Source organism: Ictalurus furcatus, chromosome 1, assembly GCF_023375685.1.
Source record: "Ictalurus furcatus strain D&B chromosome 1, Billie_1.0, whole genome shotgun sequence".
NCBI lineage: Eukaryota > Metazoa > Chordata > Actinopteri > Siluriformes > Ictaluridae > Ictalurus > Ictalurus furcatus.
In genome coordinates, this window is record NC_071255.1 from 22201433 (window position 1) to 22221754 (window position 20322).

At 37.9% G+C, this 20322-nt stretch overlaps 1 protein-coding gene across 7 annotated transcripts in view; it reads left to right on the forward strand.

The window, feature by feature from the left end:
- ptprub (protein tyrosine phosphatase receptor type Ub) overlaps window positions 1–20322 on the forward strand; it is a 256550-nt gene that overhangs the window by 215591 nt on the left and 20637 nt on the right. For 4 of the 7 annotated variants that reach the window (XM_053632479.1, XM_053632497.1, XM_053632529.1 and 1 more), the window contains 8 exons: window positions 1157–1295; window positions 2601–2761; window positions 3774–3961; window positions 9763–9835; window positions 10076–10152; window positions 15432–15468; window positions 16289–16386; window positions 17957–18073. In XM_053632479.1, coding sequence (XP_053488454.1) covers window positions 1157–1295; window positions 2601–2761; window positions 3774–3961; window positions 9763–9835; window positions 10076–10152; window positions 15432–15468; window positions 16289–16386; window positions 17957–18073 — 890 coding nt within the window. The remainder of the gene's footprint in view (window positions 1–1156; window positions 1296–2600; window positions 2762–3773; window positions 3962–9762; window positions 9836–10075; window positions 10153–15431; window positions 15469–16288; window positions 16387–17956; window positions 18074–20322) is intronic. The other 3 variants (XM_053632512.1, XM_053632505.1, XM_053632487.1) reach the window with 3 other exon arrangements.

A 20322-nucleotide genomic window follows, 5' to 3' on the forward strand; every position in this document is an offset into this window, starting at 1 on the left:
ATGTGAGGGAGAAGCCTGCATAGTAGTGTTTGGCAGGTGATATTAAGGTTATTTGTAAGACTTTTAAGATATTCAGGGGTGTAGCTCGGGGTGTGCAGGGAAACTGTCCCCTTGCCTTTGAGCTTTGCTACTTTAATTTGATGGGAATGTAAATCATAGCATGGCATAATGATGATAATTAAAAAATATATATATTAATAATGATGATGTAATAGGGTTTCACACTTTATAGTCAATTGTTTTCATGTCAAAATTAGAAACTATGTCAACAAAATCAGCTGCACTTGTTAACTGGTTGTACATTTAAGCATTAAATCAAAATGTTTTTTATATTTAAGTTTCACTAGATAATGTGTCTTTGAGAATCAGAAGATATCATGATTTAATTTTTCTATTATGATGATAATGATTATTATTGTTGTTGTTGTTACATTAATAAACTAACTAATGTATGCATTATTCTATTAATTAATGAAATCATTTATTATTAATAATATCAGGTAAATCAAATGGTACAGTTTCCACATTTTTGACACACATAAAAGAAAATCCTATTTTAACCCCTGTCATTGATCCATCCTGCCTTATCTGGAAAGCCCATATTTTTTGTGAAGGACTCAAAAAGGCATATATTAAAGAGTTGACCTTCTTTAACCTTCACTATGAATGTGGGGAAAAAAGGGAATTGAATACATGCTTTTCACTGAAAGCACCACCCTGCCTGGGCTGTTCGCTGTCTCAAGTGCAAATGGGTTAATTTGTTGTAGGCTTCACTGTATATGGACACATGCTCTTTGCTTACTCTTCAGTCACACAGCGTCCTAGTCTTGTGTGACTGAGCATAAGGGAAATAGCTTCCCATGGGCACATGTGATGTGAAGTGACCTCTGCCGCATCGCTGTCAATGCAGATGGGTGAAAATAGTCATTTGGGTGTAGCCAATGTGTTTGTGCTGGAGGAGGTGTGCTCCTGCTGTTTCAGGCTACAGATGGATAACTTCTAAATTAAGAGATTGAAATAGGATTTTTTTCCAGACACATTTTTTTTCTGGTTTTTTATACTATTTGCATGTGTGAGGATTTCATTCCAGCATTTCATATACAAATGTTTTCCATATATTCTTGAATGTGTGAATGTGTGTGTGTGCATTCTGCAGCGGCCTGTAAGGACCTCCGGCGGGCTATGGAGGTGACACAGCACTCGGAGGAGATGGGGCTGATTCTGGGAATCTGTGCAGGGGGGCTGGTGGTCCTTATTCTGTTACTAGGAGCCATAATCATTATCATTAAGAAAGGGTAAGGATCACATGCAACTTCTAAAACACACACATTGCATGTTGTGCTTTACCATAAATGACCATAAACCACGAGTGGCTGCAATGTGTGTGTGTGCAACTTATGAACATCAAATTACAATTATCACTTGCGTTTTTAGATACAGATACATTTCTTTTCATCATATAATTTTCAGATTGAAACTGGGTTGGTCACTTTTGTAGGAAATCCAGGGTTACATAAATCACATAGTAATGCTACAACTGTAACTAAAAACAGAATTAGTTTTCTGTCTCCAGTCTCCCAAAAGGCAGCAGAGCTGCCGCACAGGGCTTTCATCTTCTGAGATTGCCTGGGTGTGAAATGTTTAATTAAAAAGAGGTGCATTTCAATTACTCACTTAATTAGGCCCGGTCTGACATTAGTCTGACCCAGAAACGAGCTGATAATTGGGCGGGAAAAGGTGTGCTTTTGGAGATAATTAGTATTGTTCTCTAAAGGTCCCCATATTAAGGTGCTTATGAGAGAAAAAGCATTTTAAAAGCTAATTTTAGCATGAGTCTTCCATCATTTTCAGATGATGGAAAATAAATGGCATAAGCTTCTTCGTAGGTCTATGAATCCCCAGGATTATTACCTGTCAGATTAACATTATATCATTGTAGGCTAGTTTGCAAACTGAAATGTAGATGAGTGGCTTAAATTACTGGTGAAGAGAAGACTATGATCTAGATCAGTGTCCACCAGCACTGTTCCTGAAGCTGTGTTGTCTATAGAATTCCAGTCCAACAGGACTGATCTGGTTGAGGTGTATAGCAGTGGCAGTGATATAGTTTGGAGGATTATAGATCTGGAGACCAATGTGCCTCTGTGGCTGGCATTTGGATGGTTCATTAAAAGCTAACAAGGTAGCATATGTGATTTTGGTTATATCTGCTTTGGCTACCATTCTTTTTCTGTCACTGCTGAGGTTTAGCATATGTCACATTGCTGGCGTGGCCAAAGCAAGCTTCTGACAGCATGGCATTCTTCACACTAATCAGAGCACTGGCAATGCTTGCATCTCATGTCGCCTCTTTCTTATTCTCTTTCTTTCTTTCTTTCTTTCTTTCCTTCTCCCTCTCTGTCTTGCTCTCCTGTTTCTTCTCCTCTCCAGAAGGGACTACTACTCTTACTCTTACTATCCGTAAGTGGCTTTTCCTCCATTGCACACCATCATTTCCCATTGTGTTAGCAAGCACTGTTCAGAGAGCACTTCAGTGGCATAACAATCTCTCTCCCCTCTTTTTTGCTGTTCTTTTCCTTTCTCTCTGTTTCTGTTACCAGTAGGAAGCCTGTGAACATGAATAAGACTCCCATTACGTACAGGCAGGAGAAGAGTCATATGATGGGCTCAATGGAGCGCAGCTTTGCAGACCAGAGCACCCTGCAGGAGGATGAGAGGATGGCTCTGTCCTTTATGGATGCCCACACCTGCAGTACCCGGAGTGAGATATACACACACACACACACACACTCACAAACACTTGTACATACATATACTTGTCATAAATGAAAAGCACATGAGCACAAGAAGTATGCATAACATATCTGCTGACAAATTGTATTTCCTGTATAAAGAGCATTATTCACGCAGTGGCATGAGTGGCGCATCTATATATGGCTTCAACATTCCCACTGTGAGCTACTGCATACTCACGTACATTTGTCATGCATCTTACGACCCCAGAATCACAATGTGGAAAAACATCATGCCCAATTTCACTCAGGTAGCACATACAGCCTGTTTAGTGCTGAGCTCAAGAGTTCACTGACCAACACTTGAGTGAATACTACTCAGTGGTTTACCATTTCCATTCTGCTCAACCAGGATAGGCAGCAGATTTGTATTAATGACTCATTTCTCCTACATCACCCCTGCAGGAGTCCAGGCCTTAAACTATGAATTCTCTCCATGGACCACTAAGCACCTTTTACACACACATCATAACAGGAGAGGAGAGGAGAAGTGCTGAGCTCAAAGGCTGCTGAAATATATTTCAAGCAAAATTAGAATATGTGCCTTGTGATTCAAGGCTGTCTTTTTTATAATTTCAATGCTGGGAAAACTATACAAGATGGAAAATGGGGCAAAATAGAAATAATTCATTGGGCCCAAGTGTCTGATTCAAGGAATGATTAATAGATGATGTTCAAAGAAGAAATTCTCTTGATCAAAATGAAGCTTTAATGGCATGTCTCAAAGCTGTCTCGCTTACTCTCCCAAGCACTGCTGCATATCTGGGTTTTACTATACTTGCTTGCTAATTTATTACTACACCCAGCTAAAAGACTTTATAAAGTTACTCACACGCATATTAATTAATAGATAATTACACAGAAGCTAAAACAAAATAAATGGCAGGGGTTTTAAATTATTATGGCCCTTATCATTATTTACTACTTAGTGTAGAGTAGTGAGGTATGCATGTGTGTATATTTCTGAATGTTTCTCTTCAGGTGATCCACGCAGCTCCATGAATGAGTCAAGCAGCCTGCTTGGTGGATCACCTCGGAGGCATTGTGGCAGTAAAGGTTCTCCGTACCACACTGGCCAGCTTCACCCTGCTGTACGTGTAGCTGACCTGCTGCAACACATCAACCAGATGAAGACGGCAGAGGGCTACGGATTCAAACAGGAGTATGAAGTGAGTGAAACAGATTTTCAGAAAGCAAATCACATATCAAAATGACTTGAGATTAGGCTTGTGCAATGTACCAGTTTGATCATCCCTACTTGATCCTATACTCCCATGATATAACTGCAGGGTGCTAATATGAGTTATCACTCAAAAATACACCAAAGGAGCAGTCTTTTTCTCCTCAATATAATCTGGAGATGAGCCAGTAGACATATGAATCTGGGATGAAATTGTGCATGTGTTTTGAACTTTCTGATATTAACTGACACTGCCTAGAATTCCTGCCCCCTTCACCCAATCTCACATGCATCTCACATGCTTCCAACTCACAGGATGTTCTCACTGTCAAGGTATGTAGACTATGTTTTGAGTTCATTAATCTGAAATAGAATCAATGTACATTTGACTTATCCAAAATTAGATAAGTATATAGATAATATCATCAATATTTATTAGGGATAACACTGAAAACTGAAGGCTGAAAAAGGTCAAAACAAAAAGAGAAAGGGCCAAAAAAGGATTGGCTTGCAATGTGTCAATTCAGAGACTTAGATTAATGATGATTATAATTATGAAGTAATTAAATAAGCTTTTTTTGCTCCCCAGCACCTGTCAGCACAGATATACTCAGCAAAAAAAGAAATGTCCTCTCACATTCAACTGCATTTATTTTCAGCAATTTTCTTAACATGTGTAAATATTTGAATTAACACAAAAATATTCACCAACTGAGACATAAACTGAACAAGTTTCACAGACATTTGACGAACAGAAATGGAATATTGAGTCCCTGAACAAAGGGGGTATCGATATCAACAGTAACAGTCAGTATCTGGTGTGTCTGGCCACCAGCTGCTTTAAGTAATACAGTGCATCTCATCCTCATGGACTGCACCAGATTTGTCAGTTCTTGCTGTGAGATGTAACTCCACTCTTCCACCAAGGCATTTGCAAGTTCTTGATCACGTCTGGGGGACACACGGTTACATGTAATTTTCCATTGCAAGGACGATCAGCTGCTCTTCCTGTTTCCCTGTAGCACTGTCTTAGGTGACTTACATTACAGACATTGCAGTTTATTGCTCTGGCCACATCTGCAGTCTTCATGCCTCCCTGCAGCAGGTCTATGGCATGTTGACGCAGGTGAGCAGGAACCCTAGACATCTTTCTTCTGGTGTTTTTCAGAGTCAGTATAAAGGCTCCTTTAGTGTCCTAAGTTATTGTAACTATGACCTTAATTGCCTACCTCTGAAAACTGTCTTAAGGACAATAATTGTTTATGGTTCATTGAACAAGCATGAAAAACATTGTTTAAACCCTGTCCAATAAAGATCTGTAAAGCTTATTTGGATTTTTTAAAATTATCTTTAAAATACAGTCTCCTGAAAAAGGGACATTTCTTTTTTTGCTGAGTAAATATTCAAACACTTTGAGCAATTTTTGTCATTGCCACTGCCGCTAAGCAGTTCCCAACTGCACAGCTAATATATTTTTGACTTCCTGTACTCTCCATATGAGAAATGGTAGGAATGCTCATATTTCAGTCTTTTTTATGCCATCAGTCCTGAATGAATAGATCGTTAAGCACATTTTTTAATTGCTAATTGCAAGCTGGGAAAAATCTATATTGCATTTATAAGCCTACCTCAGATGCTTCAGTGACACTTGCCTTCACATCAGGATTAAGCTAAATCTGATACAAAGAACAACTAATGGCAAGGCTGAGAGAGAAGGCTAACCTTCCAAAGTATTTATAAATATCTCATGGCCGTCCCAACAGATTTCTTCTATTAATTAACAGAGCTTGAACTGCACTTGTACTTAATATCGTGTCAGCAGCTCCACTGAGGGATATTAATAAACTGTCAGTGTTGGAGTGGATGGCAGTGTTCATGGCAGCAGATGTCTAGTTGCAAGAGCTGTAGCCTTGTGGGAGCTTGGTGTCAGTCATCTGTTCGGAGCAAAGGTGTTTTGTTATACTGGACCGTGGTGTAATACAAGCACCCTGCTCCTCAGGCTGAACATACACTAACACACTTCGCACCCTCACTGGTCCCACACTTACTGGTATACTGCAATGACATATGAATGATTTAACACTTGCAATATTTAACAGATAACAGATTATAAGGTTGTAATTGGAAAATCCATTGGTTAGTTGATACTATATTCATGCTGATTTACTGAGTGTGTCTCTGCTTATAGGAATAAGAATGAGTAGATGTGATGTTTATTTCATTGGATAAAACAGGTGTATTGAACTAAAATTTGTAAAAGTCCAGTGACACAAAATTCCTTGCTTAAAGGTCTGGATAAACAGCTAACCTGAGTGAATGGAGACAACAGATCAATTTAAATAAATTTACATGATTGGTTAAAGTTGCACACAGCTTCTGCTACATAAGCTGCACTGGGACATATTTTAGAAAATTTGTATAGTAGAAATTCACTCCTCAACTACACTTTTTTTTTTCATAAAATTATCAGCCCTGCATCAGTTTTTTTTTTTTTTTTTTTTTTTTTTTTTTAATACCAAATCTGGACCACAGTCTACCAGTGGACAGGGTCTTGATTTAAAATCTTTATATTACTATCTATTACTAGTCCTGGAAGATGCCCAATTGCTTAGAATTTTCACATTTATACATAATTAGAATTTTTTTATAGGTTAGGTAATGAGGTTAATATAATGTGGTAGCGTCTCATCTTTTTTTTTTCACGCAAAACTCTTTTTTTTACTTCTCCACCCCTTCTATCCACCTCTGCCTCTGAATCAGATTTGAATACACTTTTATTCATCAACATGTGTTATGTGCATCAGAATTACAGCTCACATGATGCTTCCTAATATATAGAAGTACGTTTGTGTAGACACCGATGATTTTAGATTTTAACATAGAATGCATAAGTGGTGTCATGGTGGTGCAGTGGGTAGCAGCTGAACAGCTGCAGGGTCCCCGGTTCTATCCTGAGTGTGGGTTACTGTCTGTGTGGATTCACTTCAACTAAAGTATGTATGATTCATTTCTAGTCCCAGATATTAATTCATTCATTCATTCATTCATTCATTCATTCATTCACTGATCTTTAGTAAGCACTTTATCATGGTCAGGGTTGGATCCAGGAAAATACCCCGGTTAGGAGATGCTAGTCCATCGAATGGCTCCATACACACACAAATTCATACACTCAAAAAACCTGCACACACAGTAGCACAATCTCATGATTAAACTGGGAACCCTGGAGCTGTGTGGTGCCAACACTACCTGCTGTCCCACCATGCAACCCCTTTAAAAACCTGTTTTTACCAGAGTTGAACTCAAGTTAGTTAAGGTTGGGTTAATGTCTCTAGTTACACTCTGTTAGTTAAGTTTATATTAATCCAATTTAAAGTAGTGGTTTATTGAGCTTTTTTATGTGGCTCTGAATGCTTTGAGTATGTACTTTTGAAAAGTCATTAGCGCACACGAACAATGGCTTATTTTCTGAAAACTTCCTGTGTCTTGCCAGTAATTGAGGTAGTAATGGGCTGACTCACTGTGAATAAGGGTACAGATGATGCGTTTTGCTGTGAGTCTTACCTAAACTCATGCTTGACAAAAGGTTATGAAGGGCCACATCAGCTAATTAATCCTTGGTAATTACTATTGTTTATCGTTATAATAATAACCAAATAAATATAAAATAAAATGCATTCTAAAATTGTATGATGTTTTCTATGTTGTACCCGTAGTATCTAATATTGTTCTCTCATAGAATCTAGCATCGGGATGAAAGTACACTTGAAATCTTTGTTATAGTAAATACAGAGCAATTTAAAAATAATTACACAAATTTCAGTGGTCCATTGGGCTTTTACTGGGCTGCACATGTGCTTTGGTAAAATTGTTACTTCAAGCACTCTCCTCCTCAGAGATGTATTTGTATGAAATGCAGGCTATTCTGTCCTTGATGTCAGCACCTCTGTGCAGTGAGCATACCCATATCATCCATTCCCTATGAAGCTGTGCTTGTAGGCTCATTAAACTTGGGTGAATCTGACTAGATCCGAGATCAATATCCTGCACTCAGTGTGTATATATGTGTTTATGAGTTTGTTTGAGCTTAGTATTTTGTGGACCTCATAATGGGAACAGATGAAAAAGAGGGCAAAAGTTTGAGCCTGACCCCAACACCAGCTCATAAACCATATTTCCCAGTGGAAGGGAAACAGTGAGTATTGATCTAGTTCATGATAAAAGGATAAGGTGATCATTGGCAGTGATAGGGGGCTAGGAAGAGGGAGGGCAGTAGGGTAGGATGGATGGCCAGACAGACAGATAGAGGGAGGGAGGGAGGCAGGGAGTGAGAGAGAGACTTGAATTTTGATGGAGAGAAAGAGTGACTTGAACCTGATTATACACAAACTCAGTGTTTCATCTAGGTCAAGGTTAAGATGTGTGAACTGTTCATTGATTGTTTCATACTAGAACAGAAGAGGAGGACATTTCAGTATGCTTTACATTGATGCCATTAATTGAAGTGTCAAGCTATATGAAATGCATTGATTTATAGCATATTAATGATATCAAAAGTGTTCTATTTGATTTCTAATGAAATTAAAAAGACGTTTTTAGGTTCATGCTATTTTAAGCTAATTCAGAAAAGGATTTTCACGGTAACAAATAAGTTAGATTTTTAAATTAAAGCTTCCATACTTGGTATTAAATAACCCAGTAACTCTCATTTAAACAAATTTGTTTTGAATATTGGTTCATCCTTTGTAGAATAAATTAATTACATTTAATGATTTTGAGGTTTTATAACCTTAGATTAATTGATAACTTTTAGATCAAACTAAAATGACATTTGTAACTGATTATAAGATTATATTCATAACAGAATATGGTTTGGAAGTCACATCTTTCCTCATCAATTGTGGCAGCAATTCTCTAGCTCATTGCAGCTGGAGGATGTAGATGATAAATACTAAAAAAAACTTTTAATTTGGGCATGAAGAGTCAAAGCAGCTCCACTACAGATCTGTCATTGACTATACCATAATGCCCGTTGTTTGCTCTACAGTTAGCTTTCCGTTTCATTTATTCAGTGCTAGTAAACAGTACTCTCTTGGCATGTGGCATGTTTGTGTGCTTGGCAGCACGAAGGAGCCGAGTCATGAGTGCAGAACTAGCTGTAAAGACAAGGTAGCAGTGTGTTATCCTAGTCTTTGTTACTTGTCAGGGTGTTTTAGAAATTGGTTGGGATTTGTGGGGAGAGAATGAGAGAGTGAGGGAGAGAGAGAGAGAGAGAAACCTTTTTAAAGTCTACACTGCTTCTCACTGAATGACAGTGTAGTGATTTCTCAGGCTACAAATTCTCCACTTTTCCTTTGGTATTTTTCAATACCACTATGAGGGATAGAGCATGCTGGGTTGTTCACAGGGGGACTATGGCTAATGAGCGTTTATTTTAGAGCATTGCCATGGCAACACAGGAGGTACTGACAGGCATGAAGAAGAAAATGTGATTTTTATGACATTATAGATTGTGTTCTTTTTTCTCTCTCTTGGTCTCCCATGTCAAAGGAAGAAATTTCATTTTTGGAAGCTTTTTGAGGATATTTTCCCAAAGGCCTAGCTTGGTCCATTGCAAATTTTCGTACTCCACAGACACTAATGCTTAGAACTACTTTCAACAGTTTGAATACATTTTTGTGAAACTCAGACTAAAAAGACATCAAACCTCTATCAAGCAGCTTAGTCATTTTTACATGCACATTTATATGTAAGACAAATATGCCTGTTTATTTTTTTTGTTTGCCCTAGAGCTTCTTTGAAGGCTGGGACGTCACAAAGAAGAAGGATAAAACGAAGGGAAGACACGATACTCTAATGGACTGTGAGCCATGTTTTTTTTTTTTTTTTTAACAGTTTAGTAACAAACATAATTGTTAAATTGTTAAGCATGGGGAAATAAATATTGTATTTTTGTTACAGAAACATTTGGAACAACCCTTTATTAATGATTTATGTTTTTAAATGTCTTCAGTTATAGTCTCATGTTGCTTGCAAGAGATGTATTATTGTTTAATGTAATGAATGTTTAATTGGTGTGTTTGTGCGCACATGCACATTTTAGATGATCGTCATCGTGTGAAGCTGCACCCACTCCTTGGGGATCCGAACTCCGACTACATTAATGCCAATTACATTGATGTGAGTCCTCAGTTTTACCTCTCTCCAGAAACAATTCCACTGTTTTTGTTCTTATCTGCCTCCCCTTGAGTCCGTTCAATAACTGGATCAGCTGTCCCATTCTCTCTCCCTGCTCTTTTCTAAGCTATTGAAGACATTATTTCCAGACAGAGATCACAATCGTTGTGTCCCTCCAGAGAAAGATTTGAGCTTGATCTTTAGGTGGTTTGCTGCTTAGCTTCATACATCCTCTGCAACACTGATTGTGGGTCTAGCAAATCTCCTTTGGTAAAGATCATTGTCAAATATGTTGTTTAGGTAACCCGAGGTAATGATTGTTTATAGCTGCTCTAACATAAGTGACAAAATATTAACTGTAACTACAAACAGTTAAAAGCAAGATGTGTCATTCATTAATACATTTAAAATTTTAATAATTGGCAAACCGCTATTTTATATGTGGAATAAATAAAAACTTCTGGACATGCTGTTTTAGAAAAATAATCAGTGATAATTTGTTGTGGCCCAAAACGAGTGCTTACATAAACCATTCAATATCACATCTTTTTTTCACTTCTTGTCATAGACTTCTCTTAATCCCTGGGGAATTTCATTTGCAGACTTGCACAACATCTCACTGCTCACCTTGACTGCCTTTATATTTAGACTAGAAAATGTGCTGTTTCTTTGTGTCATCCTTTTCTGTAGTCTGTGTCAGAGTCCTACATTGCAAGTTACTTTTTGGCCCAAATGTTGTAACAGCATCCATTTAAAGTAGCCTGAGTTCAAAAAAAAAAAAAAAAAAAAAAAAAAAAAAAAAAAAGGCAAGCAGACATATGTATGCAAGTGCTTTATGAAACCATTTGTAATTATTTTCCTCTGATTTTACTATAATCAATACTTTATTCCCAGATGCTCTCTGGCCCTTCAGTATGCATTACTTTATGAAAGATTGGAATAGTTAATCTTTGCCATAATTAATTCACTGAACTAATTACACTAAAACATGTTGAAATAGAAATGGAATGAACAGTCAAAAACCATCAAAAGAACAAGCAGCAGGGAAGGATTATTATTTGATTTTAAAAACTGCATTTGTTACTGTCCATTTGCACAAAGGTTTTATATTAAAGTAAAAATAAAACCTGGAGCACACCCAGATTAGGGAACCAGTATGCTTGGTCATTATCCAGAGCTGAGAATCGCTAAGGGTGCAGATAAAGTGCTGGAGCTGACGGTATGTGCTGGTGTTCTTGTTGTTATGTTTTGTTTTGGTTAAATGGGGAGTATGAAGAGGCTTTTGAAGAGTGTGTTAAGGTGAGTTTAGGCCCTTTTATTTAGATTCCCATCATGATGATGGTGGCCATTAAGCCACAGGGCACACAGGTCTAGGTTTTGTTAGCTCTATACACAGCTTATTTGAGGGATTTTACCCAGTGTTCTTAGAGTGAGTTTCCTCCAAAATTGCCAAGATATAAAATTATCATTTTGTAGCAGGGCAAATGGTCATTTTTAGAAGTCATAGCTTACAGATTTTGACTTTAAGGCTTAAGGGAGTACACTTTTAGTGTGAGGCAGCATGTTAAAGGGGTCATATGATGCTTTTTAATGTTCTGCTTTTCCTTTAGTGTGTAATGTATCTGTTTGTACATGTATAAGATCTGCAAGTTACAAAGCTTATAGTCTCCCACAATGTGTTTTATTCTATCTAACAGAGAACACTGCCTCAGACCTGCCTAAAATCAATCGAAGTCCACATATTACTTCACTAAACATCTGTGTCACAATCTGAAACTCAGAATAATGGTGCCATAATTTAAAAAAAATTAATTAATTTAATTTCTTTAAACTGTATTTTATGTTGTCACTTCAGGACATAAAGTTGTTACAATTTGAAGATGACAAATGAAACCGTTATAACATTGTATCTGAAAGGTTAGAGAGTTACAGAATAAAAACTTGCCACTGTGAAACGTTCTGCTGAAGTCGTGCTTGCAAAGTTGGTTTTGATTGATCTGCTTGATCATCTGCATTTTCAGAATCTGACTTGGGCCCAAACTGATATGGTAAAACCAATGACATTATTAACTGTGTTTATAATTACTTGAGAAGCCTTGGAAGCTGAAGCTTGTGATTATGGGGTGTTACATTTCCGACACACGCTTGAGGTTTTTGGCCAATCACAACGCAATTGGTCAGATGGCCAATTAGAGCACTCTAGGCTTTTTGGAAGGAGGGGCTTTGGAGAAACCAGAGCTCAATCAGAGCATTTCAGACAGACTGGGAATAGAGGTATTGCAATAATGTATAGTATGTGAAAAATAATGTGTTTTTGAACATTAAAGCATGTTAACCTATTTTATTACCCCCAATAAACAAAATATTGAACTTTTAAAAGCATCATATGGCCCCTTTAAATTGGTATTTATGTTCTTTATTAGTACACACATTGAACACACACCAACTCTATTCTCATTCATATGCTCATACAAGTATATACACATCCATTTCTAATGTTGTATGTTAACACTTTCTTTCTGTCTCTCTCTTACTTTCTTGTTGTCTCTCTCCATTTGTGCCTTTCTCTGTTTTCAGTTTCCTTTGTGTAATCTGACAGTCCTCCTCTTCCCACAGCTCTTTCAGCTTCTCATTAACTAGTCTCTGGCTTCTCTTTTTCTACCCCTTCTCCCCACCTCTACGAGTTTGGACCCTGTAGATTCGGATAAACAGGGAAGTAAGTACCTTGCTGCTCTTTCTTCTCTCTTCCTCCTTTCCTCCCTTTCCATTCTTCCCACTCACTCTCACTTTACACTCTTTGTGTTAAAAGGTGGAATGCATCCATTAACAGTTGATACCAAATAAATCACATAAAACATCCATGTGAACATTCATGCTCTCTGTCTTTCCACCCATATATCCACCTCTAAAAGAGCGCGAGCTCCTGGACTTATGTTCTGCACAAAACCTTTTCTGTATATGCTCTCACTATTTATGATGTGAAGACATTCTGACAAACAGAGCAGATTATATTGAAACATTTCTTCTTTACATGCTCTCTCTTCACAGCATTTTTAATGGGTAAATAAAGGAGAACTCTTAAATTCTGTAAATATCATAATCTCTGAAAACGTTTGTTTTATTACTCTTTAATCACTATTATTGCCACAGACCAACAAAATTATACAGAACATATAATTAAATTAGGAAATCTAAATCTTTTGGAGCGTATTACTAGTCGCTCTCAGATCCTGATCAGACTCATTTGATAATTTTATTAAACCCATTACGCCTATAGAGAGTGCTAGCATTAACTGCAAAGCATATATATATTGTGCCCTTAATGAAAAGATTTGGCCTTTTCTGATAAGATTAAATCTGTGTTCCAATTAAACCTATTATATTTAATAATACATATTTTTCAGTTCACTTGTAGCTATTGCTTGGTTGAATTTTCATATTTTAAATTATTTGAAATAAGACCTGTAATAATTTAGACCTGTGTTTGGGATTACATTATTTATTATTATTTTATTATTTTGGGGGGGATACACATTATTTATACTTTTTTGGCTAGTTCATCTGTACCAGTAAAGAACAGCTATAAAAAAGAACAAGTAGTAGACACTTGGTTTTACTGGCATTGACAGATTCAGGATGAGGAAATTAAAGAAAAACAGTCAATGTCGGCCTAATGCTAACGCAGTGTGGGAACATTTTTTTGTGTAGTTTCTGGATTGTTCTTTCCACGTTAGCTTCCAGATAAAGTACATGAAAGCAGGACATGTGCTATAATGTAATCTCTCTTTCTGTACTAACATTGGCTGTAACATAAGACTGTTGTACTCCCATACCACTTAGTGCTCTGTAAAAAAAAAATCCTACTGTTCAGTCAAATGTAATATAAAATTGTTTCATATACCTTCATGGCTCCCTCCAAGGTCCACAAACCTGATCTAACAGAACATTATGCCAAGAGACAGAATGTGAAGGCTCCCTAAAAGAAATTCTCTTTCTTTCTGCTGTCTCCTATTCTGAGTCTGTTTGAATAAGTGCATGGATAATGGTTAAATTCTGAAGTTATCTGTAAACCCAGCTACAAAAGTTGTGTTTCCATTATTTGAGTTATTGTCTGTTTAGTGAAAACATATCAAATTCACAGCAACATTTCCAAATAGCTCTGTAACAAAAGACTGCTTGTGACAAACTGCTTGCTTTGCAGTATACAGCACATTTCAAGTGACTCTCAGGGCTTTTTCAGACTTGGTCAATTTTGTCCACACCCAGGACCAATTCTGGGCTTGTTTGGGGGAGGGGCTCATAATCTCAGGTTTGCTTTCACATAGAGGAATTTCTTCCGAACCATGGATCAATTGAGCAGTTCCATATATCACATTTGTGAATGCATATTTTTGCAAAATGGTAGGCAGTAGGTTTATCCATTTTTTCCCCTTTGCACCAGCAATCAAGTGTTGAAGCACAGCTCTCATGGCATCTTGCAGGTATACTGCACAAGCTGTTTTTATATAAGAGAATTTTTAGTCATCCAGGCATGATACATGTGTGAGCTAATTACAGTGATCCAGTCCTCAAAAGTCTGGCTCTATACATCAGTAAGGCTTTCAATTTCTTCTGCTGACCATAAAACAACCATATCCTGCCATCACAAAACTTGAAACAGGAAGGAATGTGACAAGTTGAACCAATCACGGTACCCGTTGTGCAGCGTCAAGAGCAGATAGCTTTAACATATGATGTGGACTGCACCACGTTTCAGTGGAATTAAGCCCCAGATTACCGTTTTCAAGAGGACAAAGATCTAGACCACTCCAGGGCTCAAAAACAGCTTTCACACTTCACCAAACATGCCAAACTCTTGAGGCAAATAGGAAAAAAAGCAAGTGTGAAAATGACCTCAGTCTCTACCACTACCGAACATGGTGGATATCTGCCATGAGTGTGAATATATTTTATATGTGGGTTTGGGATATTTTGGAGTGTTTTGAAAACACTGTAGATGGATTTACAGTAGTTGGAGGCTTATTTTGGAACACTAAAGTGAGAATTGACTTTACACCTCACATATGAGCCATTGAAACATTATGCTGTACATTAGAGAGGACAGTACTTAAGGTTGGGTCATTGATTGATTACCACTTGAACAAGGAAGGAAAGCAGATCAAGAAAGAGACAGAAATGGATGGGCGGGGAAGTGGAAGGTACAGTGTAAGAGACAGGTGCTGTTCTTGCTTTGGCTGTGGTACAGATGGCATTCTCAGCATGTCCACTTGCTTCTGTTTCAGGGCTACCATCGATCCAACCACTTCATTGCCACACAGGGTGAGTATCTCTGCACACCCTCGAATGAGCCATCAATGCATCCGTGTCAGTATGTGTGTGTTCTTGTGAATTAGTATGGTGTGTAAAGCCCATCCAATCCCTATGGGTGAAAGTAAGTCTTTCTCAAGCTCTGTGCTAGTCTGACTGAGTTTGTGGGATGATGCACATTCTGACTGAAGTTAATGGCTGCTGAGCTGTGGTACAGTAATTATAGCTGTAAATGTTATGTAGGGCAGTGTGAAGGGAGACAGGCCTGCAGAGCAAGCTATCACTGCCCGCTGTTTTCGAGTCCTCCACCATCTCGCTCTGCACAACACCTGTGAGCCCCTGGACAAGGGCCTAGACACTGTGGGTGTTTGTGCATACCTCTGTGTGTGTGTGTGTGTGTGTGTGTGTGTGTGTGTGTGAGAGAGAGAGAGAGAGAGAGAGAAGTGTGGCACTCTAGTGTGCTCCAGCCACTCTAGTGTATGAGGTCTCTCACAACCCCTTGATCAAAGTCACTCAAGGTTTCCCTCTGCTCTTCTTCTCCTTATATTTCAAACTGCACTAAATAAATCATTGTCTGCATGTGGCATGTGTGTCTTCCCCTGTTAAATTTCCAGGCACACTTGGTAAGGGAAATTTGCTTTCTCTCCTAGCCAGCCACATCCTTTGCTGATGTTCTAAACTGGTCTTCTGTCAGCAAAATGGGCTGTTATTGAATTACTACCTGTGAAGTGCTGGATTACAGAATTGCCTTATAACACACAATGACACTTTAAAAATGAAGCTTGCTGTCCAGAGCACTCTCATATGTGTGTGTGTGTGTGTGTGTATGCAGGGCCCAAGCAGGAGACAGTGTACGATTTCTGGAGGATGGTGTGGCAGGAGAACTGCTTCAGCATTGTTATGATTACCAAGCTTGTGGAGGTGGGCAGGGTATGTTGTGGCATCTTTTTAAACTTGATTAATCCATACTAATACAAAAAACAAGCAGCACACAACTTATTATTATTATTATTATTATTATTATTATTATTAACAACAACAATAATAATATGAATAATAATAATAATAGCCTATGTGTAAGCGCTCACTGGGGCCAAGTAAAGGTCCATTTGCAGGATGTTTATTACTAGATATGATAGTGTCAGAACAATCAATGTCGGCACCAGAAAAGCTTGAGAAGGCAGACAATGCTAAGACACAATCCAAATCATATTCTAGAAACAGGGCATGGTCACAATACTAGAAATCAGAGGTAGCATCAAACCAAAAGGGCAAGGCAAAAGGCAGAGACAAATTAATTAGCCTGGGACATACACAAAATGACTATCCAATATAATGACTCATAATGTGTGTGTTAGTCTGTTTTCTGTTTAGTAGGGGAAATGATGAAAATAAGTAAGGAACTAGTTAAAAATTTGGTTCAAGACATTCTCTTGCAAACTGGAGGGGAAATGTCTGGGCCAGATGTAGCATTATGTAAACTGTGTACTCCCTCTGTAAACTGAGTTTGTATGTCTACAGGAATGCATGGCGTATACTTGTCTCTTTACATGATTCCAATATTAGACTACAAACAAAGCCTAACAATGGAAAAAAAAAAGATGTTTAGTATAAACAGTTTGAAACAACAGTTTGAAACAGTGGTTTGGGTATGTTGGTTTAGGAGATCATTTAAATTCAAACAAATATGCCATTAAAATTAATTGAAACCTAATCCATAGTTTTGCAGATTATCACATGAAAATTCCTTTGTTTAAACAAATATGAGAAACCCAACATGTGTTACTGTGTGTGATTGTTTAAAATCATGGAACTGTTTGGTGTTTTGCATAATAGACAATAGCCTTAATGTCTAGCTATAATGCCAACTCATGTCTGCTCTCATCCAGTGCATTTGATGTTATTGTTTTGTTCCCTTCACTCTGTATCAAGGTTAGATCATCTCAGCAATTCAGACATAATGCTCCTCCATTTACCGCAGCACACACAGATCACTTCTTTCAGGCTGCAAATCACTGCTGGCAGAACATTCTTAAATGACTAGCCTTGTGTTATTATGAAATTGGGATTCTGTTATGCCAAATGGCTTTTGTCGTATGTGATAAAACCTGTTAAAGCCAGGCAAGGAATGATGCCGGAAGCTCTGTATTGGCGGTGACACTTATTACAACTTATGTTATGACCACATGGTAGAAAAAAAACCCATCAGCACTTATGAATTGGGTGATTCAGGTTTTTAGATGTTGTTAGTTATTCTGACTGGAAGGTCATAATGACTGTATGGTGCTGTTTTAATCTATAAGCTGTTTCATTTTAATTAAAATTAATGCTATGTTATGACACTACTGGCAAGAGTAAAAAAAATTCAGCGTTTGTGTCCAGTTGTCCATTTTTTCTCCCCAGTGTACTATCCTGTATTGTTCATGAAATAAATGCATCTCTTCCTGGTGGGTTTGAGTCCATCTAAAATGCGTTTGATGTGTGTGTTGTGTGTGAGCAGGTTAAGTGCTATAAGTACTGGCCTGATGACACAGAGATGTATGGAGACATTAAGATCAGCCTGCTGAAGACAGAAACTCTGGCTGAATATGCAGTACGCACCTTCTCCTTAGAGAGGGTGAGTATGACAATCTCTACAATACACTACACAGACAACAAAGCAGATCCAGGGTAGGAGCTTATGTATGCTGTTTGTGTTCTTTAAGCAATTTGCACTTGGACCCTAAGAATACATTCCCTATTGTATTATTTCATTAAACTCAAACATTACAGTACACACCATAAAAAATAAAAAACTACTGAATGACAGTGATACCAGACATACTGTAGGTTGTGTGATATACTGTATATATCAGAAATAAGTGCTGAGTACATGAAGTAAGCAGTGAGATATCAGTAATGCAGATTGGATTTGTATCCAAAAGCTCACGTGGCTCTGGAAGAAGTGAGAGCAGTGTCACCATCAAATTGGATGAACTGATAATTAGAATGGTCAGTTTAGCAGTACTGCATATAGAGTATAAAAAGAAACAGGAGTCAAATACAGTCTTTCAGGAAGCTAACATTTTTAATGTAAGTGGCTTATGAGCGACACATTTTTTGTTGATTTGTGTTAAAAAATTTAATAATCCATTAAACCAGTTGGTGCTCCTGATAGAATTTCGCCATCTGAAATCACAAGTTGACAGTATAATACACTATACGGCCAAAAGTAATACACTATATGGCCTAAGCCCTTAGCTGCTATAACATGCTCCAGTCTTCTAGGAAGTCTTCCACTAGATTTTGGAACATGGCTGTGGGGATATGTACACATTAAACCACAAGAGCATTGATCGGACACTGATGTCGGGTGAGAAGACCTGGCATGCGTTTCAGTTCATCTCAAAGGTGTTCATTGGGGTTGAGGTCCAGGCGTTGTGCAGGCCACTCGAGTTCTTCCACACCAACTTTGGCAAACCATGTCTTCATGGAGCTCATTTTGTGCACAGGGGCATTGTCATGCTGGAACATGTTTTGATTAGGTTCATTAGTTCAAGTGAAGGGATAGCTTAATGCCACAGTATACAAATACATTCTAGACAATTGTGTGCTTCCAACTTTGTGGCAACAGTTTGGGGAAGGTCCACATATGGGTGTGTGGACAGGTGTCCACATACTTTTGACCATATACTGTGCCATGTCCATTCTGAAAGACTGGAGGGATGTCCCTGCTATGATGTTCTACATAATGATCCTTTCCAGACTTATCATTCCCAGTGTGGTCAGTCTAGTGTGTAGGCGCTTATGTGGATGGATTTTGTGTTGTTTCTGTAAGACTGAGTACTGTAAATCCTAAAACAACCATAACAGCAGACCACTCTGTGAAGGGCAGCACAACTGGTCAATCCAGCTAATTTATTGATTGTTGGAGGCTCTGAGTTCATCTTGTACTTATGCTTGGGGCAAGAGCTACCTCAAGCTTTATGGTGTCTCCATAAATGTGTATAAAATGTGTACAGTTGGGTAAAAAGTTATTTTATTAATTGTCTACATGTATTTATTGTCAGCACACCTACCATCCATCTGACACTTTTACATAGCTTCTTTGATAGTCAATTTGGTATCTTATTAATGTCCTTTTTTCCTCTGCAGATTCTTTAAAATTAAACACACCCCAGGGTGTATTGTTAGAAAAGCTGGTAATTTGTTTTTGTAGGATTATATTGTCAGTGCAGAATGTGATGTATTAGGATATTATGTCCATTTTGTTGCTGAGATAAGTAGCACATTCCAGTTTGTACAAACCAAACTGCTCTCGGGCATAGTGATGCTGAAACCAGTGCAGGGTTTCACTCATATGCTCTCACATGCAGAATGTTTTATGCCATGATAGAGCCAGTTAAAGGAATGTTGAAATCAGTTGATCCAAGTGTAAGCGCCTGGAATAGAGCTATAGCACGTATCCAAGGATTTATTTATGTGACTGGAATAAATAGACTTCTGATGCTAATTCTTCAGAACTTTTACCGTCTGGTGTCTGCTGAAGGAATTTAGAGTCTACTGACATAGAATCAAGCTGATTAAAGTTGAGTAACTGATTAACATATAGAGCTATACAGAATGATAGTACAGGAATTACATTTGGCAGGATTATTTATATCATGTAAAATAGTTGTCACAGAAGGCAATAAAATGTATTTGATCCTTTTACATTTTTAAGTCATAAGGCCTCTCTGCTCACTGCATGTTTTCTAGCATTTCCTGTTGGGTCTTCCTAGAAATTTGCCTGCCCATGTGGAGAGACTGGCATGGCCTTAAGTTTAGTATAGACTAGTTACTGTATATATTTTCTCTTGACAAAATGAATAATCCCAATAAGAGAGG